The following is a 23,284-nucleotide window of genomic DNA, read 5'->3' as shown; positions in this document are numbered from 1 at the left end:
AAGGTCCTGGGGTGGGAGAGATTTCATGGGGAATTTGAGAAGTATTCAAATTGCTGTGGCCAAGTGCAAACTTGGGGGAGGGCTTCTGGCAGGCCACAGAAGGGTTCCAGGGGGGAGGGTTTCCCTAGAAGGGGACACAGGAATTCAGGTGCTGGTATGTGCCTCCTGTGGGTCCTCACCCATGGCAATGAGCCCCAGGCTTTGGAGAGTCACTGGTGGCCCCTTGGGTGAGGGGAGTCACCTCAGCAACCTCCCCCCGCATGGAGCCATGTAGGGCTGGTAATCACTTGAGCCCCTCCTTGGTGTTCCATCCAGATGAAATGGACCAGGCCCCCCCAGCGCGCTCCGAGTATCTCGTCTCAGGGATCCGAACCCCCCCGGTGAGGAGGAACAGCAGACTGGCCACCCTGGGCAGGATCTTCAAGCCCTGGAAATGGAGGAAGAAGAAAAACGAAAAGTTGAAGCAGACGACGTCCGGTGAGTGTGGGGGACAGGGAGTGGGACCCCGGTTGCTGTGTTTCTCTGTGCTGACGTTGCCTACCCAGCCCCCACGGGAGGGTGGGCTGAGCTCCATGGGCCCCAATGGCAGGAGCTACTCAGCCTTGCCGGGTCACCTCCTGGCTGGGGCAGGTTACACACCTGTAACCCCCTCACCGCCCAGACTCACGGGGCACACAAGTCACTGGCAGTCCCACAGTCCCTGCAGGCCGGGGCCCGGAGGCTGGCTTGGGACAAGTGTCCTTGCTGACCACGCTCTGACGACACTGGGGCCTGCCCTCCCTAGGAGGCCCCTGGGTGACTGGGAGGGTCGAGGCCCTCATCCTGGCTCTTACTGGAAACCAGAGCCAGCTGCTCCGGGCTCCTAAGCTCTTCCTGCAGAGAGAGGCTGGCTATCGGGCTCTCCCACCCCAGCGCTCTCCCTGCAAAGGGCCCAGAAACTTCCTTCCCTCACTCACCGCAGGCGGCATCCTCACACCCTGCCAGTCCCGGCTCTGTGGGAAGTTGCGTTGCGCCGGGTTGTACCGTTGCCCCTGCCCCCTAGCGTCCACAGCAGGAACTGGACCACGGAGGACAGGTGTGGGGACAATGACACAGCTGATGGTGGTAAAGTGACCAAGTAAACACAGAGGACCAGCCCACAGGCCAGTGCCCTTCCCGGGACCCCACCCACCTCAGGGAGGGGCCCCAGGCTCCAAGGGAGAAGCCCGGCCCAGGGTCCAGGAACCAGCTGGCCACAGGCTGGGGTGACCCGTGGCAGCCTGGCTCAGATCTGATTCCTGGATAACGGGGTGTCCTTGGTGAAGGGGAGGGAGGTCAGTGCTCTGAGGAGCAAACCCCAGGGGGGACGGCATCTCAGCTCCCGCCAGGCCTCACTGTGGAGCACGTGCTTGTTAGCTATGGCTGGAAACCATTAACAAGGGAGCTGTGCCTCTGGGATTAGTCGAGGCCTTGGAGACCAGCCTGGGAAGGGCTGGTCTCCCGCTGCTGTGTCTAGCGGTCCCCGGGGCCCCGTCTCCTTCCCATCCTTGGAGCCCTGCAGATTCCAGAGCTCTTAGGACGAGGAGACAGAGCTGATGGGGGTGGGGGAGCTGCCGAGAGCAGCAGGCCCTCCACTCACACTTGTTACACAGTTTACAAATTATTTCTTAACTCCCCAAGAGGCTGATTGAGCAGTCCTCCTTGTCGAGAATGAAGGCAGAGCAGGGTTCCTGCAGGAGTGCTGACGGCCTGCTGTGTGCCAGGCACCAAGTAGATGGGGAACCTGAGCACTCAGCGCTTTCTGCCCAGTGGGGGTGGGGGGTCAACAGGCCAGTGGGCATGTGCTCCAGCCCTGGAGAGGTTACCGGTCCCCAGTGGGGCCACGGAGGACCTGAGCAGGTGCTGGTGGGGAGGTGCGGTGGGCAGGGCCTCCTTTTGGGCTGGATGATCTGAGCAGTCTCAGGTGAGGAGGCACCGTTGAGCCGAGGCATGATTGGCTCCTTGAGAAAAGCAGGGAACAGCATTGTAGCAGAGGGAATAGCTCATGCAAAGGTACTGAGCTGGGAAAGGCACAGGGGACCAGAGCACGGTGACCTCTGTGACCCTGGGAGCCCCTGATATGCTCTGGGCTGTAGAATTGGAGGGTTGAGCTGCACAGTCTGTGGGCTCCACACCCTGAGTCCCGTGCTGCAGGGGAGTGACGGGCTGTGGGATCCCCGCAGGTGGGCTGAGGTCTGCAGGTAAACACCTGTGGGGTCCCCACCTGGGGGCCTGCAGCTGGCATTTGGAAAACTGGGGATCAGGGCTGCCTTTCGTTTATTCTAAATCATTCTTCCCCACGAACATCGGGGTTTATTCCCATTTATTCAGTATATTACTGACCTCACAGGCGGTGCTGGCTAGCATGATGTACATCTAAAGGTGATTTAAGGAGACAAGCCAACAGTGGCTTGGGAAGGGCGAGCAGGGGCAGCACTGCAAGGACAGCTCCCAGAGGCTGTGGTCTGGGATGTGGGCCCTGAGCTGGAACGTGCTCTGGGCAGTCCCCTGAGATGGGGACAGCAGACCCTCGCAGTGGCCTCTTTGGGTCACTGGGAGGCTCAGGAGTCAAGGCGGGTGATGTCCTGTTTGTGGGCGGGGCCCCCAGACCATGGGTCCCCCTGGGTCTTCACCTCCACCCTGGTTCTGCTCACCCCCGTCTGCTAGACGGGACGGCAGGCGCTCTGTGTACACCTCCCAAAGCCAGGGCTCAATTTCTCATTTTTGTGCATATTTCCGGCACCTGGAGATTGGACTAAGAAAGGACGTTATGTTCCCTTGGCCTGAAAATGTCTTTTTCCCAATGCTCAGGTCTTCCCTGTTCATGCTCAGCTCTCAGCGTGAACACCCGCTGGGAGGCCAGCCCCGATACTCAGCCCAGCCAGGGCTTCCCAGACCCCGTCCCTGTCCCTCGGGTTCTGGGTCATTCCGCTTGCTCATTTGTAGATGTTCATTGTTTGGTGTCCCCAAGTAGAGGCTGTACCTGTCTTGCTGCCCTATGCCTGCCACAAAGTAGGTGCTCAGTAGATACTTTACTAGCTCTGATCATTAGAACAGCCCCGGTATCACTGCCGGCTCCCTCCTGGAGCCCTGGGCACTGGGGGGCTGCATTGGTTCTTCTCCCCAGGGACTCCCTAGTGCATGCTCAGCACTTAGCACATAGTAGATGCTCAGTAAGTATTTCTAAATCCATAACTTCATTGCCATCACCTGTTTGTCCTCTGCCGCTAGTCTTCAAGCTCCGAAGGGAAGGGCTGGCTCTGTTCCATGTCCCCCACTGCCGTCCTCACCAGGCAGAGTGCTTGCACACGTGGGGGACCTCATGCCCTCTGTGATCACGGTTCATAGTTGCAGTTGGCATCTTTCCAAGAAAGGGTTTGAGGAATTGCATGGGGTCGTATTTGAAACCGAGTTCTTTCGTAGGCAAATTGTTTCCTGGACAGAGAAAGGAGATTGTCCAGCAGAGCGATCCCCCTGCCTTAAGTCTGGGGCGTCTGGGGCTGTGCGGTGCTCAGCAGAGTGCATAGTAGGAAAGCTTGTGGTTCCTGGACACGGCCCCTGCCTGTGGCCCCCGACCCTGCAGTCCCCTGCTATAAGGGGGAGGCGCAGGCGGGCCCCGTGGTGACTCACTGGCACGTTTGTGTGTTGCGCAGCATTGGAGAAGAAGATGGCCGGCAGGCAAGGCCGGGAGGAGCTCATCAAGAAGGGTCTGCTGGAGATGATGGAGCGGGGTAAGTGGGACCCAGAGGCCCGTCGGAGGTGGAGCGGCTATCGGGGGGCCCAGGGTCCAGATGCAGGGGCTGGGCCCCAGCGGGGTCTCCCCAGGGGCCGTTCCCTGTCAGGCTTGTCCTGAGGTTCCGGGCCACCTCTGCACCCGGCATGGAGCTGAGAGCCGTCATCTGCCTGGCGGTGGGGCAGGCTGGCCCTCTGTCCTGCTTCCCCCAAGCTGGTGGCGTTGGCTTTCGTTTCGAGTTCCGTCCCAATCCCCGACTCGGGCAGGTGGTTCTGACTCACGAGGCCCTCTCGTACCCTGTCACCCTTGGGAAGCATTGACGGTGTCCTGGGTGCTGACCCGTCCCATCCCTTCCCTGCGCCCCCAGCCCCCGGACTGGTGCTTACCCCACTCTACAGATGAGGAACGTGAGGGTCTGGGGTGGCTTGCCCCGGGGTCACGCAGCCCAGGGCCCGGACACCGTCCACACGGCTCCAGAGGTCTCACCACGGGGCGTGTGCTCGCTGGCGATCGTTCACAATGTTCTGGAGCTCCCGCCTGTTCTGGCGCGCTCAGAGGTGACGAGCCACAGGGCTCGGGTCCTCACGCACACCTTCCGTGCTTGGTCCTTCTAGGAGACGCAGGTGTCGACAGACCTAGCCATGGCCGGGAGCTCCCACGTCCCAACTGGGGGACCTGGCGGCGTGCCGTCAGCTCCCCGAGGCTGTGCGGGCATGTGGAACTCCCGTCCCCGTGTCCAGGGTTTTTGTGGCTTGGTCCCAGCATCGGGACTGGGAAGAGGCCTCAGGAAGCTGGGGGTTCCCGGTGTGAGTGGGCTCGGCCTCTGTCCTCATTTCTCCTCTTCAGCTGCAGAGGGACAGGTTTTCATGATGCCACGTTCCTGGGAAACCGGCCCCCGAAATCGCTTCCTCCGGGGGATGGAACGTCACGTGTGAGTGGGGTGCTTTGTCCCGGGTGCTGTGGCACTCAGGTGTTGAATGTCTGACCCTCAGATTTGGGGTACTGTCGTTGCTGATGGAAGTCTGGACTGTTTTAGTCGGGATGGGACAACGCAGCTCTAAACTCCACATTTTGAATATGTCACCAGCAGACCTTCCTGCAGACTTTGGGGAAGGGAAGAGAAGGGAGGATAAGAACAGCATTAAGGCCTCTTTATCACCCATCTTAGAAGTTATTTTGGCCACTGAATGAAGGGGAAGCCAAGGTGTGGATTTGATTCCTGTCAGAGAAGCAAAGGGGGGCCTTGCAGAGGAGGGCTGTGCTTTTCTTCAACTCTGAGCCCCGTTAAAAGATGTCATCTGAAGGATGGACAGGCCACATGGAGCAGGCGGTGTCCGGCCTTGGCTCCCGGCGTGTCATTTGCCAACCCCCCACGCTAGATCCCACTGTGTCCTGCTGAGTGATTATGAGCTGCGAGCCAGGTGGGTCCAACACAGAGTCTGTCCTTCCTCAGGGGTTGGAAATGCGCTCCCGGATGGATGCCTCGGTCAGTAACCCCATAAGCCAACAGAAAGTCACAGCCCAGCTGTGTCATGCCCAGAGAACAAGACGCAAGGCCCTGACCCGACCTGGGGGGCAGGGCGTGATGTCTCAGTGGGACCCCAGGACATCAGAACGGGCTCCGGAGCCCGCTGCTCGTTACCATCACCTGGGGAGCGTGCCCGCGAGCGGCTCTGGGCTGGGATGCGGGCACCTGCGCTTCATAAGCCCCCCAGCTGCCCCCGGCCGTGTGCCAGCAGGGTTGAGAAGCGGAGAGCTGGAGAGCACAGGGTGGGGGTGGGGCCCATTTTCCAGCCCCGAGCAGGGCCCAGTGGTGGAAGGGGAGAAGGTGGGTGAGGTGCAGGGAGGTTGGAGGGGGGGCAGGTCCCACAGAGCCTGGCCTCTTCCCTGCACTCCTGGTGGGTGATAAGCCCAGGGCTGAGCAGGGTGTGGGCCAAGTGGGTCTGCAGTGGACCTTCCCGGGGAGTCGCTAAGGGGAGGCCCGTCAGCAGGGTGGTAGGGGTGCTTCTGGGAAGGGGCCTGGGGTCAGGGAGAGGAGGGGGACGTGCTCTTGTTCTGCAGGCCTCTGTCCTGCGTGTGCCCTCCCCGGAGCGGCAGGGACAGTGGGATCCGGGCCGTGTGGGGCAGCAGCCCCCTGGGCTGATTACCAGCCCGCACTGGTGTTTCTGCCCTGCCAGTGCTCAGAAAACATCTTTTGCCCTGGGGGTGGAGGCCGGCCCTGGCTTGTCCCAGTGTTTCTGTTGGTGGCTAAGAGTCCCTGGTCAGGGTGTGGGCCCCCTCTGGGCTCTGGGCTGGGAGTGGAGCGGTGAGCCCCTCCGCTCTGCTGGCCTCTGTCTGGGGTAGGGGTGGGGCGTGATTGGTCTCGGCCAGGCCTGTGCCTGCAGTCCGAGTGCCTCCCTGCCTCGGGCCGCGTCACTGAGCCTGCGCCCTGCTGGCCCCCGGCGGGGAGGGGGGCCGTGACCACGGGCTTGGCCAGGGACGCTGCAGAGGTGCCCCAGACCTCACACTTGAGCTTCTGTGGCCAGAACGAACCCACACCCGGGTCGCACCCCACACCTGGCACCTGGAAATTGCCCACAAAGCAATAAGCTGCAGGGCGGTGCTCCCAGGCGGGGGGAGCCCCGGGGGGCGAGCCTATGTCCCTCTCTGGGGCTGTTGTCTTCTGATCCTAGGAGTCTGAGCATTATATCAACCAGCCTGACCCACCCCTCTTCTTGTTCCGAAAAGCCTGGTGGTCTGTTGGAACCTGGGAGGGACCCGTGGCTGCTGTTAAAAGACAGGGGAGGTGGACCAGGCATGGGTGGGGAGGAAGGAGGTGACCCCCTCACCCCCGCGCGCCCATCTTCCCTGCTTTGGTCACATTCCTCTGACTCCTCAGTGATGGATGAGGCCAGCCAGCGCCCCCCAGGCCCCTCCATTCCGTCCCTTGCCGAAGGCAGCCAGTAAGGGGCATGCATCCTCCATCTTCCCGCATGTGTGCACTTGGCCTTCGCCTACCTGAAGGAATTTCGTCCTCTACCACGGGAGAGGAGATGGTTGTCCCCCTGATGCTGTGATCGCTGACCTGGGAGGCACGAGGTTTCCTTTCTTGGCGGGGAAGGGGGGGATTGGGCAGTGACAAATCACATGTGTGTGGTTCTGTGTGGCAGGGACGCCTGGGGCAGCATGTGCGCGCACGTGTGTGTGTGTGTCTGTGTGTGTGCGCGCGTGCGTGTGTCTGCGAGTGACGGTCCCAGTCGCCGTGGCTGCTCCGTGTAGCACAGGTGCTACACTGGGTGCCCCCGCAGCACTCGGGGTAGGGTGGGCATCTGACAGAAAGGGCTGGGAGGGAGCGCTGGCTGAACAGTGAGGCCCAGGGGACAGCCACCCACAGCTCCCCCCGCCCCGGCCGGCGTTCCTTAGCAACGGCCCTGCCAGCAGCGCTATTTTGGGAACTGTAACTTTTCATTGAACGGGATTGTGAACGGGAGCTCTGAGCACAGTCCAGAAGAGTCCTACAGGTGCCCCAAGCTGGGCGCACATGGGGGACGCTGCCATGGCCTGTCTGCTAGAGACCGCCAGGCCAGGGACAGGTGCAGACCCGTGGGCCTTCCTGATTCAACATTCTGACTGCTGTCTGGTTGGTGATGATGACGGCGGGGGAGGGGGCGGTCACTGGCACAAACCGCAGTGTCGTCACTGGCAGGAGATGGCCTGTCCTTCATAAGACCGGGAGTCCGCCTCTCTAAACGGCGGGTTCCAGCCTTGCCTGGCAAAGGTGTGCGTTCGTCTGACTCGGTGCTTGTGTGGGGCCCGTGCTGGGCCTCTGGCGGGGCACAGCTTGCCATCCGTGCTGGCCGGCCTCTGTGCCACTGACCCTGTAAGCTGAGGGCAGAGCCCATCCGGGCCGTGTGTCGAGGACGTGGAAACCAGCCCTGAGCAAGGGAGGGGAGAAAGCCCGGTTTTGAGCTTGAGCTCTGTGACCTTTCATCGTGTCCCCTGGCTGTGTTCTCCCAGCTGGCGTCTGCATCTTTTCCCGGGTCGGGGCTGGTCAGGTGAACTGTGCTGTTGGTCTGCAGGCCAGACCTGGCCCAGGACCAGTTTTTGGAAGGCCCTTGGGCAGAGTCAAGGTTTTGAAACTTAGAGCACTTTTTGTAAAAATAAAAAAATAAAAAAATTGAAGACTTTCAATTTCTGGGCCAGATGGCATGTGGGCCACAAAGTCTAAAATACTAGCCTTCTGCTCTGTTTTTGGGAAAGGTTGCTGAGCCCTCGCCTGGACCCTCTAGTCAGGGGACACGGCTGCAGAGATGAGTCCTTCCCAGCCGCAGATCTCCAGACTTGGGCCTGGCTGACATTTCTGCCCTTCCCGGGGAGAGGGCTGTGGCCTCGAGGGGAGGAGCTGCTGGGCCATGGTGGCCACTCCCGTCCCTGCAGGGTCACATGAGTGGGCTGGGCCCACGTCCTGGGTGCAGTGAGGGCTCTGCGGGGGAAGCCCGTTGCTCTCACCTGGGCGCCTGCCCCCAGCCTGGGGCCGGGGCAGTCTGTCCATCAGCGCTCATCAGCGGCAGTTAGGGTCGTGGCAGGCACAGGGCGTCTTTTCTGCGGGGGTGCTTTGTAGATGCACCCACTTAATCCCCACACGGGTGCCATGAAGCCTGCAGTGACGTCATTCTCCCCATCTTTTCCGAGGTGAGGAAGTGGAAGCCGGAGAGGCCTGCCATGGGATGGGACGCGCGGGGAGCGAGACCTTCTCCTTCTTGTGCCACTCTGGGGGTAAAAGGGACGTTGTTTGAGGCCCAGAAGGCAGCGGGTGGGCTGAAGGGAGCACTGATCTGAGGTCAGCACCCGCCCCAGGCCCCACAGTGATGGGAGGCAGTGGTCCCGGACCAGGCTCATGACCCTGCAGTGCCGCTCTGCGCAGGGTGGCCTCGTGCACGCCATGTGGCATCTGAGGGGGTGTGCGGGGTTCTGTGCCCAGTCTGCTCTGCATCTCGGAAGTGGTTATCATTTGCTGGCTGTTTCTAAGCCCGGACCTGCCATCTGGTGGCTGTGGGACTGGCCGAGGTGTGTCCCTGAGCACCACGCCCTCCTAGTTAAGTCGGGGGCTGGAGGTAAACGATCCCTCCCAGGCCAGACCCTCAAGGGCTCCAGCAACTGCACCCCAAGCAAGGGGAGGCACAGAGCCCTCCCTTCAGTCCTCCCGGAAGCCTGGGGTCGTTTCTTTGGAGGCCTCTCGTCTGCACTTACGGACTCCCTGCTCTGACCCGCTTCAGTCCTGGGCTTCCAGTGCCTCAGCGTGAGCCAGCGGGGGGCAGGGATAGACTCTTACTCCCCACCGCCTTCCTGGGGTGGATGCAGGCCTGGGCGCACCGTGGGTGATAGCGGTTTGTGTGCCAGGGGACCGATGTGGAGCAGTGGGCACGGAAATGGACCGGTTACCTGTAGCCACGAGAATGCTCTGTAACCCCTGTAGCTCCTCGGGGCAGACAGCCGTCGGTGGGTGTCGTCCCGTCTGGGGCCGGTCTCTGCTGGCTGGACGGGAGCAGCCCCGTTTTGTGCATCTGCCTTTTGTCCCCAGCCCTTGGGCCCAGCCCATCCAGGCAGTGAGGCCGGTGGGGGGGCTCAATTGTGGGGGTGTGCGAGCACTTCTGAAGTCACTGCTGCTTCAAGGCCCCGTTGGCCAAAGCAAACCAGAGGGCAGAGGCCAGCATGGGAACGGGGGGCACCACGGGGGTACCGATGTGGGCGGGGGTTATGGCCAGTCTCCTGTGGGCAGGCAGTGGACAGAGGCTGGGGGGCTGGGGATACGGCAGTGCCTGGGCCTCCTTAGGAAGCCCAGATGTGGAGAGGGAGTCCAGGGAGGTGTGGGGGAGAGACGGGGGTACCATGCCGGGGCCTGGGGTGCCACTCTTCCCAGGAAGGCCCCTCGCACGAGTGAAGGCACGTAGGGAGGGAGATGGGGACTCGGCTGATGGCTGGATTTCCTCGCAGATGCTGAAAGCAAAGCCTGCAGCCCCGACGGAGGGCCCCGGGCCGCACAGAGCGAGCCCTCCACCCCCAAGCAGGAGACGCTGACTTCCGATGAAGCCCCGCCCGGAAGTCCTCTGGCCACGGGGACGGACCCCTCATCCCTGGACGAGCCGCTGTCCTTGGACTCCCATTGTGACGACACAGGTACTGGCCATGACCGTGCTGGGCCGAGCTGCTGTTGGGACGGCCGTCGGCACGGGGGGGCCCCCTGGGGTAGCATTCTCGGCTCCTGTGGTTGGGTTTCAACACTCGCCAGAGCATTTTTCTCTCCTGGTCTTCGCGAGCCTGGCACAGTCAGCAGGTTGTAGGTGCTTGGAGACGTTCACAGGGGCCTCCCCGTTTCATTCTTCCTGGGACAGAGCTGCGTGCCTCTGGGAACTTCAGAACAGGAAAATTCTCTCCAAGGGACCCAGGGCCCAGTGGGAGCATCTTAGTTGAGCCCCAGGCTGTGGGGCAGGTTGAGGAAGAGGGACCTCCCTAGTGGCCCAGATCCTCCACAGGGGCTGCCTCCCTGGCAGCGCCCGTCCTCCGTGCCTACCACATGGCACCTGGGGCCTGGGGATGCTGCTGGGGTGCCGGATGCTTCTCTCGTTGCTCGCCTCCGTGGGGCGTGCTGGGAGTGCTGCTCAGAGCCCCCCTTCCAGCCTCCAAGAGGTGGGAAAGGTGGTGGTTCCTATTCAGGGTTGTTTGGAGGTAAGAGGAGTTGACCCGGGTCCTCGCTGGGGCCACCAGGCGCTGGCTGAGGAAGCAGATGGGGAGGAAAGGAAGGTGGAGAGGTCACCCAACACGAGCCCACCCGGGAGCCCCTGGTGCTTTGAAATACCCAGCGCTCTTCTTCAGACCCAGGAGTGGAGTTTTTTATAGAAAAATGTGTTGGGCGGGGGGGGGGGGGTCTTTTCCCCCGGGACGTTGGCAGCTATGAATGCGTCAGACCTGGTCTCCACCCGTGTGGGAGGCTGGAAGTCCGGCTGCGTGGATGGGCCGCCGGGTTCTCGGGCTTCGGAGGCAGGTGGGCGTCTCTTCCCTGCGGCCTTCCTCTGCCAACAGGGCTCTGTGTTTCCCCAATGTCCCTGGCCAGCGGAACCCCTCGAGGGTCAGCGGACCCCGGCCAAGAGCTCTGCTCTGCCTTTCCTGGGGGTGCCTGTGTCTCTCCGGTTCCACCCCAGCCTGGGGATGTTGTAGGAGTTTGGGGTCTGAAGGGTTGTGACCTTTGGGACTGTCCTGGGGTCTCCAGGCCCTAGACTCCATCAGAGGGATGGCTGGCGAGCCCCTCCCTTGGCCACAGAGCCTCCCGCTCTGCAGGGGTGCTGCTCCTGGTTCCCTGCTGGGGCGGGCCTCCTCCGCGGCCGGTTCTTTGCGCCCGGTCCCCTCGGCACCCGCCAACCTCAGGGCTTCCTTTCTCTGTGCGCTTGGTGTAGAGATGGGGTTCTTGAGAGCAGAGTTGGTCTGTGGAGAGCACAGGTTCGTATTAAGGACTTTCTTCCAGGTAGGATGTGCTGTCGGTCTGGGCTCATAATGGCGAACGTGTCTGGGTCCCGTTGCCACCCGACCCTGAGCCATGGGAGGAGGTGAGCAAACCTGCAGACCACCTTGAGCGAAGTCCATGACAGTGGGCGTGCCCGTGGGGCTCCTCCCTGAGCCTGGGAGCTGGGGATGAAAAGGCGTTGGCTGGGAAGAGGGGGCAGGAAAGAGCATCCCCGAGCAGGGGAGGAACCTTGCAGAGACTGGAAACAGGCTCCTCAAGCTGCTTCTGCACGCGGCCACGGAAGTGTCAGGTTCCTGATGAAACTGCTTCCCTTCTCCATGTAGCCCAGGAGCAGCCACAGAAGACTTGGAACGAAGGCACATGGCTCTGCCTGCAAGCCTTCCCTGCAGAAGCAGCCCCCAGGCTGGGTTTCGGGGGCTGCGGTTGGCCGGGGAGCGGGGCAGACCATGGCACTTCCACAGAACGCAATGTCGGTGCATGTGGTCAGAGCCAGGGTAGGATGGAGAGAGAGAGGCTGAAGGCGGTTGGAACCCAGGGGACGGAGAGGGAGGTGGAGGCCCAGTGGATTTGCCCTGTGGGAGGGCACGGGGCTGCAGGGCAGGCCAGCACCTGGGGAGCGAGCGAGACCACCGTCTCTGGTCAGTGTGGGGCCTCCTCCAGCCACTGGACTCCCCATTCCTGCCCTCCGTGGGGTCCTGAGTCCCTGGGGCAGGAGAGAGAGTTTATGTAGTTGGTACCGGGAGAAGCACTAGAAACTCAGCAGTGATGTTTGCTCTCGTTAGCATGAGGCGAGTGGGTTTCTCGTGGAGGGTGGCGAGAGGCTTGTGTCCCAATAGAGAAGTTAAAATGAAAGCGTGAGTTCATGTAGCAGAAAATGCAGCAAACCAAAGCACAGAACACGGAGAAAAGTCTGTAATGTCTGAAGGAGGCGGGTTGAACGCAGGGCTCTGTTCTACGCACCACGGGCGCACCAGCTCGTGTAACCGGGGAGGGGGTTAGGGAGCTCGGAGCAACGGCCAGCCCAGCCTTGAGATGTGGCTGAGCACTCGGCTTGGCTGTGTGACCGCGGGTAAGTCACTCCGCCTCTCTGAGCCTGTGCTCTCAACTGTAAGTGAGGACAAGACCACACCACCTCTGAGGGTTGCTAAAATGAGGGAATCCCCAGGGATCCCGACTCTGTCCTGACACACCCCAAGGACTCTGTAAGTGCTTGCCGCTGGGAATGGTTCTCGTTGTCCTTAGAGTAAAAGCCTCTCTCGGGGACGAATGCACGTGGCACACAGGACCCGGCTGCCCGCACAGGTCTGAGGATGTGGGTCCACCTGCATTTTGCTACTGAGCAGGGGGAGGGGTGTCACCGCCGGGGTCTTGGGCAGCCCTGGGGCCTGGAGCTCTGCACCAGGAGCACTGGCCGCCCCTGGGGCCCCAGGTCGCTGTGGAGAAGGCTGGCCTCGAGCAAAGCCCTTCAGGGAGGGAGTACGTTATAATATAACAGACTTTGAACTCACTGCTTAAAAAATTGCAAGTCAGCATTTAAAAACAAGGAGATTTCACCCAAATCTTCATGCGCAGCTGCTTCTTTCCAACCATCAGTGTCACCCCCACCCACCCCGGGGCTGGTGTTCCTGTGCAGCCGTGGCCATGGGCCGTACCCCTGCACGGCCCACCTGTCCGCCCTCGCCCGGGCCATCCCTGGAAGGGCAAGAGCCTGGTCTGTGGAGCCACCCCTGAGCTGCCATGGGACACCCTTACGTGGTGAATGCAGTGGACCCTGCCTCCATCCGTGGCCTCAGTTCCCCACCGTGAGCCGCTGTCTGGAAGCAGGTGCATTTCCTCCTGACATGGCATCAGACAGTCAACGGTGACCTAGTGTTCAGTCCCAGGCCCGCGGCCTTCTCCTCACCACATCTCCTCACGTTGGCTCATAGCCTCACCCGTCACAAGAAGGGTGAGCACAGCCCAGTGAGATCTTCTGAGAGAGCGACCACGTTCACAGAACCTTTTTTACAGGATGTGGTTATCACGATTCTGTTCTGCCATTATTGTGACTCTCCCTGGGCTGTGAATTGCACGTATCTGACAGGCATCTGGAGGAGAAGACCCGGGACCTGTCAGGTTCGGCGTTCTCTGTGGTTCTAGGCATCCAGGGGGTCCTGGAATGTGTCTCCCGCAGAGAAGGGGGGGCTTATCGCAGATAAGGCGCGATGGGGTCCCAGGTCTGCAGGGCCTGAGGCAGAGCTCGGGTGGGCGGGCGGCTGTGATCTGACTCTCTTCGCCTGTCAGTCTTGTCCCTACACCAAGTCTTGTCCCCTTCATGTCAGCACCCGACAGAGCCACCTGCTTGTGGCCCGTCCCTCTGTGCTGTCAGTGATGCCTCACAGAGAAACCTGGATTGAGCAGCTACTGTAGCAGGGCAGAGCTCGAACCCAGGGCAGGGCTTAGGCTCTCTTCTTGGATCCAGGAAGTTCATGGAAACGTCCAGTGGCCCAGAATGGGATGGCCTTGTGTCCCCAGGAACCCCCTGGGGACTTCTGTGCTGTTCATTGTGTCCTGGAGGGTTAGCTTTTTTTTTTTTTTTTTTTTTTTTTTGTAAACAGCGGACTTTTGCAGACTTTGCAGGGGAGAGGGAAAGACCACACATGTGTCAAGAAGCTCCCAGCTTCAGAGCCAGCACTCCTTGACTGGGTGGGAACACCCCAGCCGGGTCTGTGGTTTTCACGGGCCCCCAGCTGCTGTGTGGGTTCGGAGGGGATCAGTGGGGGTTCCCTCCAAACGTCACAAAGATTCTGACCATTGTTTTCTTTGACCCTCAGTTTGAGTTTGGTGGTTTGGGTTGACTTTGGACCCTTGTATTTGGGGTAATTTTGCTTTTCTTGGTTTTATGCGGATGTGTTACAGCAGCAACATAGCATTTCCTAAAAAAACCGAGAAAGATCTGTTGTTTTAGCTTTGAACGGGACGGGTGACAGTTCCGTGTTTCTGTTGCTGGGCGGGGGCTGAGCTCTGGTGTGCCTGTGAGGGCACCAATTAAAAAAGGAAAGTGGCATTCAGAAAGGATGTACTTTGTTCATTATATTTTCTTAACAACCTGGCTTTTTTTTTTTTTTTTTTTTTTAAGCTGAGAAAGCAGAGGCCCAGAGACATTGTTGTTCATCCAAGACCACAGAGCCCGGAAGTGGCCAGCTGGAGCTTGATCCCCAGACATGCTTTCAGCCATGACATTCTGCAGCCCAAACTAGTGGCAAGCAGGGGATACACCTTCACCCCGCTTCTGGAATGTTCAGGAGTGTGGTTTTTTTCTGAAGTAGAGGTGGGGGTGGTGACGTGGAGGCTCTAGGTCGGACCCAGCTGCCACCTGTGTCTGACGGCACGCTCGAGTGTGCCACCACCGTTAACCCAGAGTCCAAGCGGAGACCTCCTCTCCCTGACCAGTGGCCACACTTCCCCACTGCTCAGAATCTGGGCTCAGCCCCTCATGGCCAACTGTCCGGCTGAGACCGAGGACATGCCAGGTGTTATTCGGGTGCAGTGGAACTGGACACAGCCGCTGTCCCCCAGCCCACCAGGACCTTCCTGTCTCACTGGTCACTCCTGGTCTTGGAATGTCTCTAGTGGGTGACAAATGGGCTCAAAGGATGCCCACCACCGGGACAGCACTCCCAGGCTGATGGACAGGGTGGAGCTTAGTGTCCATGCAATTCTCTTGTCTCTTGCTTGCCTAAGCCTAAAATACGGACTCTGTCCCTGGACATCAACAAAAAGTTTATCAGACGCTGCCTAAGAAAGTACGTGGGGGGCACATGGAAGTAACAGAATATTTCGTAAAATGTGCTGGTAAGTCGCGGGTGCGCAAACTTGGCTCAGCTTCCCTCCCTTCCTTCCATCCGGTACTCCGGGGTTTGCAGGATGACGCGGAAGCCCTGGTTGAGGGCGCAGCGGGTGAGCAGCGACCTCTGCTGGCGGGAGCGTGCATGAACAGCCCCCGGGCAGGATCCCAAATGTGGGGAAGGTGGGAAAGCTGACATTGTCTTCATTTTTTTTCTTGACTTAGCAACTAAGACATTAACGGATTCTGATTTAACGTTTAAATTCTCATTTAATGTTCCGATTTCCACAAGATTGCAAACTATAATGGTGGCTGCACACTGACATGATCTGTAGAGGAAGGTGTAGGCTGAAGAAGATGTTGGGGCATCTCTTTCCCAGCCTGGGGAGCCCCGGACAGATCAGGGACTAGGGGACCGTGTGTGATCAGCTTGGATGAGTTCTGTGGGAAGATGTTGGAGGGGATTTTGGTGAGACCTGGTTTTGGTGTATTGGGTCCCGGGGCTCTCAGAGCAGAAGAGGGGACCTGCATGTCACCTTGGGCTGGTGGGGAGGGAGGACTTCCATAGAGCTGTTAGAAGCTTACCCTGCAGTCTCTCTCTGGTTGAGGGGGTAGGGGCTGTGACCATTGACTACCTCCCAGAAGTCTGCAGCTGCCCTGCGCAGCACAGAACTCAGCGGCTGCGTGACTACTTAAATTAATTAAAACTAAGTGAAATTAAAAAAAAAAATCAGCTTCCCAGTCACACTGGCCACTTGTCAGTTGCTCATTGGCCATAACATGGTTGGTGGCCTACTGAAAGGGACAGGGAGGAAACCTGTCCAGCATCTCAGAAGGTTCTATTGGTGACATATACCCACTCTGGGCACAGGCAGGGGGGTTTTGCTGTTTAAATTGGTCAGCCTTCTGGACTCTGATGCACCAACAGAGACACTCTGCAAGAGGCCTGCAAAACCCTTTATGGAAAGAGTTTACCAACCCCTGGTTTCAATAATGGATTTGGGGCAGGATGCATAGCAGGAAGGAAAAGAACCCTGGAGACCACTGCTGCGGTCCAGGCAGAGGCTGTGGAAGCTTGCTCAGGGAGGAAAAGTGGACATGGCTGGGAGTTTATTTTGGAAGTAGACCAGCCAGGATTTATCTGTGAATTACATACAAGGGCCAAGGCATTGGGTGTCCAGTGTGGCTGCTCAGCTGGTGTGTAGGAAGCCTGGTGAAGGATCTGTCTGCTTTACTGTGTCTGTGGCTCCTGGAAGGCTGCCTGGACCCCATAATTGTTTCAGGATTGCAAATGTTAATTGCAAATGTTTCAGGACATTTGCAAGATGGGTGGATGGATGATGGATGGATGAGTGTGTGAGAGAGGAAGCCTTGGGAAGACTTTCCCCTGGGAAATCAAGAGATGGGTTTGGGAATGTTTCATTTTGTCTTTCTGACCTCCAGATGGAGATGTCATGGTGGTTGATAATGTACGAGTCTGGAGCTCGGAGGGAAGGTCAAGGGTTGACAGAAAGATGGGATTGATTCTGAAGCCAGAGGACAGGATGGGAGAGTTAGAGCTGTGGACTGAGGGATGGGTCCTGGGCAGCCTATGTGGTGCTGGTGAGAGGCTGAGCAGGCATGGTCAGTATGACGGGAGGGACCTGGGGACAGGTGTCTGGAAGCTAAAGAGGAATGTATTAAACTGAGGACAGCTGAGACACACCAAGTGGACCTTCCCTGGCTGACAGGTGTGGGGACCCTGACCTAGGCTGCTCAGTCTTCCTGTTAACCTTTTCTTCCGCAGCACAGCCAAGGGAACCCGTGGGGCCAGGTCATACCCTGCTTACCTTGTCCAGACCCCCAGGGCCCAGAAATTGGCCTACCCGTGTTGTGCCACAAGAGTGTCCCAGCCATGGAGTCAGCCATGGAGAGTTAAGAGACAGAAATGGTAATGACATGGGACCCGTGGAATGTGCAGTGTCCACTTGTGAAGTTCGGAAGTTTTCGGAGGGCAGGGCTCAGGCCAGCGCTGTATGTTCAGCACCGCGGACAGCGCCCTGCCCTTCAGGACCCTCCCTGATGATGAACCGCTGTGACTTTAGGACCTGCTCTACCAAGCTATTTCTAATGAGTGTTTGTGTCCTCCTCCTCAGCTGGTCTTAAAAAAAATAAGGTGAGATGTATAGCAGGCACCGTACTGGGCATCTCGGGTGTGTTCTGAGAAGGCAGGGAGCGCCGGGATCTCGGGTGGGCACGGGGATCCTGTATCAGGGAGGAGGGAGGCAATATGGGGTTTCAAGGACCATTGTGTTTGAGTCAGGCAGCCAAGAAGTGTGCCCCATCCCCAACTGAAGGCCTCAGTTTCCCCTGGGAGGAGGGAGGTGAGGAGCTGGGGGGAGGAGTCTGAGGCAGAGCTGAGCCCGACAGTGGCCGTCAGAGGTGGTGGACACTGGGGCTCCTCTACCATCTTTCTCCTGCAGCACTCACGGGGTGGGACCTGGGGGGCAGAGGCCTCATGAGGGAGCTAAATGGAAAGGAAGTGAGGCAGAGGACTTGGGGGTGCCCGTGGGATGGGTGGTGTAGTGATGACCGGTAGAACTTGACCTGCATGAAGGGAAAAGTGAACATGGACTGGGAGAAGGCCGAGGGGTCGACAGGCTTGGGGATGGTGCTGAGGGAGTGGCCACAGGGCTCTGAGCAGGCTGACTTCCTCACCGCTGGAGCGCCCTGCCTCCCGTGCCACCTGCTGGGACCTCCATGCCAGGGGCCGGGGCTGTGGAAAACCAGACCCATAAAGTCAGTAGCTGCTGAGTTGCTCATCTCATCGTTACTTCCTGTTTAACCCTTACAGCGACCCCATGAGGGACTCCTGGTGTTTGCCATCAGATGTCACGTGTGGGTAAATGGAGGCACGGGGGGTTTTTTAGTGATTTACCGGGATCACAGAGCAGCAGCTGATGGGAGCCTGGGCATGTCTCCTTCCGAAGCCTGTGATAGTCACCATCCCTGGTCGGGGGAGCAGGAACTTTGGTGCCACCTGCGCTCTTGAAGTTCCTCCCTCCCCTTCCCCTCCTCCCCTTCTGTCCCTCCCCCCTTCTCCCTTTCCAATTCCAACAGTTCATTGACCTCTGAACTCACAACGTCAGGTCTGTAGGTGAAGTGCCCCTCTGTCCGCTGCTCCTGTTCCAATCCCACCCAGCCCAAGCCTCCTTACTGTCCTCGCTCACATCCACCCTGGCCGGAGGAAGAGTAGCTTATCAATGCTCTGTTTTGCCTTTGAACCAGCCGAGATGCCGTCCACATCCAGAGGTGAAGAAGCAGACGCCACCGGCAGCCTCCCGCCAACCACGGACGAGCCCTCTCAAGCCGTAGCTGGGTCTGACTCCCTGGACAGTCCTCCCAGAGCCCTGGAGAGACCCGTGGGCCAACTCCCCAGCCCCCCGCTGTTGCCCACCCCGCCGCCCAAGGCAGGCTCCCAAACCACGAAAAACGTCACAGGTGGGTCCACGTCCTTCCATTCGTCAGCGCACGCCCTCGGCCTGGGGGGCTCCCACGTGGGCGGGCTCTCACACTTTGCTTTTGGGGTCTGGGCTCTGGGCAGGTCCAGGGAGCAGAACGGGAGGCAGGAGAGCAGTTCTTAGGAAGGAGCTCTGGCTGTCAGGAGGAGACCTCTTGGGCGCCCTCGAGCGAACGGGCCAGTCTGTCAGCAGAGGCCCAAGGTGTCCTCCAGAACCTCCTGCAGAAGGTGCAGCCGGCCCCCAGAATGAGGACTTGTCTGTCTGTCTGTCCGGGTGTTCAGGTGTCCTCTGCTCTGTTGCTCTCCTCTCTCTCTCCCTCTCTCCTTCCTCCCCCACTCCATGCCCTCCTCTTCCTCCATCTTTCTCTCTCACGGTCTCGTCTCCCCAGTGAGCTCCATCCTGCGGGGCAGAATGAGAGATAAACACTGGTCTGTAGGGCGGAGATCCGAGAGGGGAGCGCGGCCAGGCGGAGGCCCCAAAAGGCATCCGCTTCCGTAGCGTTGGCCATACTGGCTGAATCCCAGAAGTGGAAACATTCGCTTTTGGAGTTTGGGCATTTCTTGTCCTATCACGGATAGAAACAGGAGACACGCCTGGTCTCAGGGGGAAAGCAGGTCCTTCCGTAAGAGGAGACTCTCCTGAAGAGTAGATGATTCCCCGCTGCCTCGGGGGGTCGCGGGCCAGGAGAGCACATGGATGGCAGACCTGAGCGGCTCTGACCTCTACCCTCCTTGCCGCTCCGTCCCTCTTGCTGGGCCACAAGGAGGCCCGGGTACACACCGCCTGTTCCTAATGCACGTGCCAGCCTCTTGGGGGAGGCGATGTGTGCTCAATTCATAGTTAAAGAGACAGAGGCTCAGGGGGCTCCAGCAACATGTCCCGGGTCCCTTGGCTAATGGAGACTCGATCCCACTTCTGGGCCTGAGGCTTGTGACACCCCCACCCCCGCTATAGAATTCTTCTCCTTGCTTCCCCCCATCAGTGCCGACCCCAGCCCCGCAGCAACGTGCACCTTGCCTTCTGGTACCCGCCACATCCCTTCACCTTGCCCCATGGGTTGAACAGTGTCCCCTTAAAATTCACTTCTATCTGGAACCTCGGAAAGTGGCTTTCTTTGGCAAAGGGTCTTTGCAGACATAATTACATCAGGAAAAAGAAGAAATCATCCTGCCTTCAGGTGGGCCCTAAATCCAGTGAGAACGTCCTTACAAGTGACAAAAAAGGACACAGAAGATGAGGGGGAGACAGAGATCGGAGTGACCTGTTTGCAAGCCAAGGTGTGCTGAGGCTTGCCAGCGGCCACCAGGAGCTGGAGGGAGGCTGGCACGTTTCTCACTCAGCCCTCAGAAGCCTCCAGTCCTCCTGACCCCTTGGTCTTGGACTTGTCTGGCAACCGACAACCACAAGAGAATGAAGTCTTGTTGTTGTGAGCTACCCCATTGGTGGGACTTGGTGACCGCAGCCTAGGACCCCACCGGCCCCCACCAGACCCCAGACAGCAGCCTGGGACCCCCACTGGGCATACAGCAGGTGCTCAGTGAGTGCACGCAGCTGCAATCGGTGGAGCAGATGTGTGTCCCGAGCCCCGCCCACCTGCTTCTGCATCTCTGGGAAGGAGTCCAGGCCTGCAGGGTGCTGGCGATAGGGCCCCCAGATGAAAGCATTGATCAGGATCTCACGGTCCTGTGTCTTGCTCCTGTCCTGTGATCAATTTCTTCTCCACCCGTGGAGACCTGAAACCGGGAAATCCATCCGACCGGGCACCGTCCAGCACGTTTTCTTCTGGCTCACCTGCAGTTCGCTCTGGTCCTGGGGTAGCTCAGCAGCCCGAGATGGCCTGTGTCCGCTGTGCTCGGGACGGATCCGGCCGCAGGCCGCACGCTCCCCTATGGTGACTGCTTGCTCTCACAGCCGAAATTCTGGGTCCGACGCCTCAGGTTCAGCGCCCTGACTTCTGCCCTCTGCTTCCAAGGAGCTCCAGAAATCGGGGGGATTGATGTGGGGGCGGACTAGGAGCAGCAAGAGCACAGGCGGGCGGCTTTGGTCTGGATCTTTTTAACAGCCGAGAGTGCATTTTGGTGACTTGTCTTCTTTTCTGCCTTCTCCCTCTTTTCCTCTTCTTTTGGGGGAAGCTTCAGCGTGTGAGCACTAGGTGGCAGCAGAGGAAGGCAAAGGCCCCTTAGCTGGGCTTAGCTGGGACCCAGGGGGGCAGCAGGTACAAGCCCAGTCCCTAGGAGACGCTTTCTTGTCTGCGAGGGTGCCCCCAGCCTCCACCCGAGGTCAGGAATCGTCCCCCTGCCTCCAGGCCCACTCACAGACTTGCTTTGCTGGGTCTGTTTGGGGCTTAAGTTGTTTTAATGGGTTGCCAACATTTTAAACGTTCACATACGTTTAAGTGTTAAATATTAACATGGGAAACCACGTCACCTTTACCCGTCATCCGCGTGTTGGGCTCCTCTTGACCAGTCTTCCTGTCCGCAGCCCCGAGTCCCAGCAGCCCCGAAAAGGTGGGCAGGTGCTCTCACTGGCTGAAAACCTCGCCCCTGTTTGTAGGAACTGCGTGAGGTCCATTGACTCACCTGTGTCTCACCTGCCTGGACCTGGGCCCATGTGAGCGAACCCCCCTCAGGGCAGAGCTGCTCCTGCCCAGCTGGGGGACAGCTACCCCTCCACACGGGGGTCCCATGGCCTCTGCTAGCTACACTCAGAGGCGTTCTAGTCCCAGCCCCTGCCACACCCTGGAGACACAACTCGGAGTTGGCTTTGGAGCCTGGTTCCACACCTGAGACACGGGAAGGGTGAGAGGCGCCCCGGCAAGGCTGGAGGAGGCGGGCCGGGAAAGTGGTCAGCGGAGCAGCACGGGGGAAGCCCTCACTCCGTACACCCGTGATTGATGGGGTGTGGAGACCCCCTCAGAGTCCCGGCTGAGTGAGCCCAGGCAATGCATGTCCCCTCCATCTCCCTGGGCTAGGGACGCCTTCCTAGCAAGTGTGGGGCAGGGATTCCAGGCAACGGCAGGGCATCACCTACTTGGGGTGTGGTCCCCAGGACGAGCAGGGACGGAGGTTGGCGGGGCATGAGCTAGCGGAGTGTGGACAACTGGGATGGTCTGGGGGCCACACTCGGGATAGAGCCCCACCTGCTCTGTCGGACTCTGGCTGGCACCGTCTCATCCCTTGGGTGTCCGTCAGCTAAGAAGGTCCTGCTGAGAAGCCTCGCCTGAGCCCTGTCACCAGCCCACCTACTCCCTCAGCCCTGGCCTGAGCCCATCTCTCCCTAAAACCCTTGTGTTGGCTTTCCGTCCGCCTTTCCTTCCTGGCTCCACCCGACCGGCCTGGAGGCCCATTGAGAACAAGGCCTGGGCTGTTTGGTGCTTGTGAAGAAAGAGAAATGACATGTTTCAGTGAGACTTAAAGTTTTCCTTCTAGGCGTGTGTGTGTGTGCATGCGTGTGCGTGTGCATTTATTGTCACCGTCCACCTTCTAGGATTGCGTCAATAAAGGCTTTGTCTTTTACGGAGTGGCTTAGATCTGTGTGTGTCTCTCTCTCTTCCTGATGAGGCTGAGAAGGGAGTTGGTTTGTTTGTACCCAATCAAACAAATTGGTGGAGCCTGGAGGCTGCGTCTACAGAGACCAGTCTGGGAGCGAGTCTGTGTATGAACACGTAACACATGCCAGCCCCCCCCCCCAGCTGCCGGGCTCCTGCTGCCCTGTCAGGGAGCTCTTGGCCCATTTTACAGACAAGAAGGCTGAGGCTTTGAGAGTTCAGGGGGCTTGCCTGGGAGGCTGGGTGGTGGGGAGTCTTCCAGCTGGTAAGTAGCCGATGGAGACTGGACGCCAGATCTATGTAATGAGCAAACCCATGCTTTCAGCTGCCCCGAGCCCAATGCCGTGCAGGGCTTGGAGTGAGCGTTCCGAAAGTATCTGTTAGGGAGGGAAGCCTCACCTTCTTAGGATGGACTTGAGCAGCTCTTTTCTGAGTCTTCAGACTTGTTTCATGTAAATGAATGTCCGTTGCACACGTATCGAGTGCCAGGCCTGGGGATACAGCAGTAGGAAAGGCAGATGCTGGCCCTGCCCAGAGGTGCAGTCAGGAGAAGGACAGACCCGATGAAGTAATTCATGCCAAGTGGGAGGAGAGGGTGTCAGGGCTGCCTTGATTCCCACAGGCAGGCATGGTGGGCTCTGCACAAGGCTGGGCATTCACAGAAGGTCTCCCTAAGGAAGTGAGATTGGTGCAGACAGGGGAAGGGAAAGGCGTTCCAGGAAAAGGGAACAGAGTATGCAAAGGCTCAGAGTAGAGCGTGTGGTTTCCTCAAGGACTGGAAAGATCCTTCTGTCCTAGAGTGAAAAGAGCTTGATGGGGATAGCGGAGGAGATGAAGCCAGAGCACCGAGCGGGGCAGTCTACGGGACCCTGGAACTAGGCCAGGAGCCCAGATGCTGTGCCGAGGAAAATGGGAGAGGCTCGCCTTCCTAATGCTCCCACTGGGTGAGGTACGGGGGGAGGGTTGGGAGGAGATGTGGGGAAGCAGGGACGGTGGTGGGTCCAGGCTGAGTGACCCCTGCCGAGCTGTGGGAATTGTGCTGGTTCCCACGATAGGAAGTGTAGCTTCGGGAAGCCAGATCTGTAGCGGAGCTTCAGGAAGGAGGCTGGTCTGTGCCTGAGACCTTGCCGGGAGCCGATGGAGCTCAGCTCCCGGGGTTGGA

General features: G+C 59.3%; 1 protein-coding gene across 1 annotated transcript in view; it reads left to right on the top strand.

Annotated features, from left to right (window-relative positions):
• Window positions 1–23,284, top strand: part of PHACTR3 (phosphatase and actin regulator 3) — a 202,642-nt gene that overhangs the window by 112,724 nt on the left and 66,634 nt on the right. Inside the window, exons 2-5 of the mRNA XM_032878877.1 lie at window positions 316–477; window positions 3,672–3,749; window positions 9,725–9,907; window positions 18,343–18,555. Coding sequence (XP_032734768.1) covers window positions 316–477; window positions 3,672–3,749; window positions 9,725–9,907; window positions 18,343–18,555 — 636 coding nt within the window. The remainder of the gene's footprint in view (window positions 1–315; window positions 478–3,671; window positions 3,750–9,724; window positions 9,908–18,342; window positions 18,556–23,284) is intronic.

Source organism: Lontra canadensis, unplaced genomic scaffold, assembly GCF_010015895.1.
Source record: "Lontra canadensis isolate GAN:19392208 unplaced genomic scaffold, GSC_riverotter_1.0 scaffold65, whole genome shotgun sequence".
In the NCBI taxonomy this organism is placed as follows: Eukaryota; Metazoa; Chordata; class Mammalia; order Carnivora; family Mustelidae; genus Lontra; species Lontra canadensis.
Note: the sequence above shows the minus strand (reverse complement) of the source record. Positions and strands in the feature narration are given on the sequence as shown.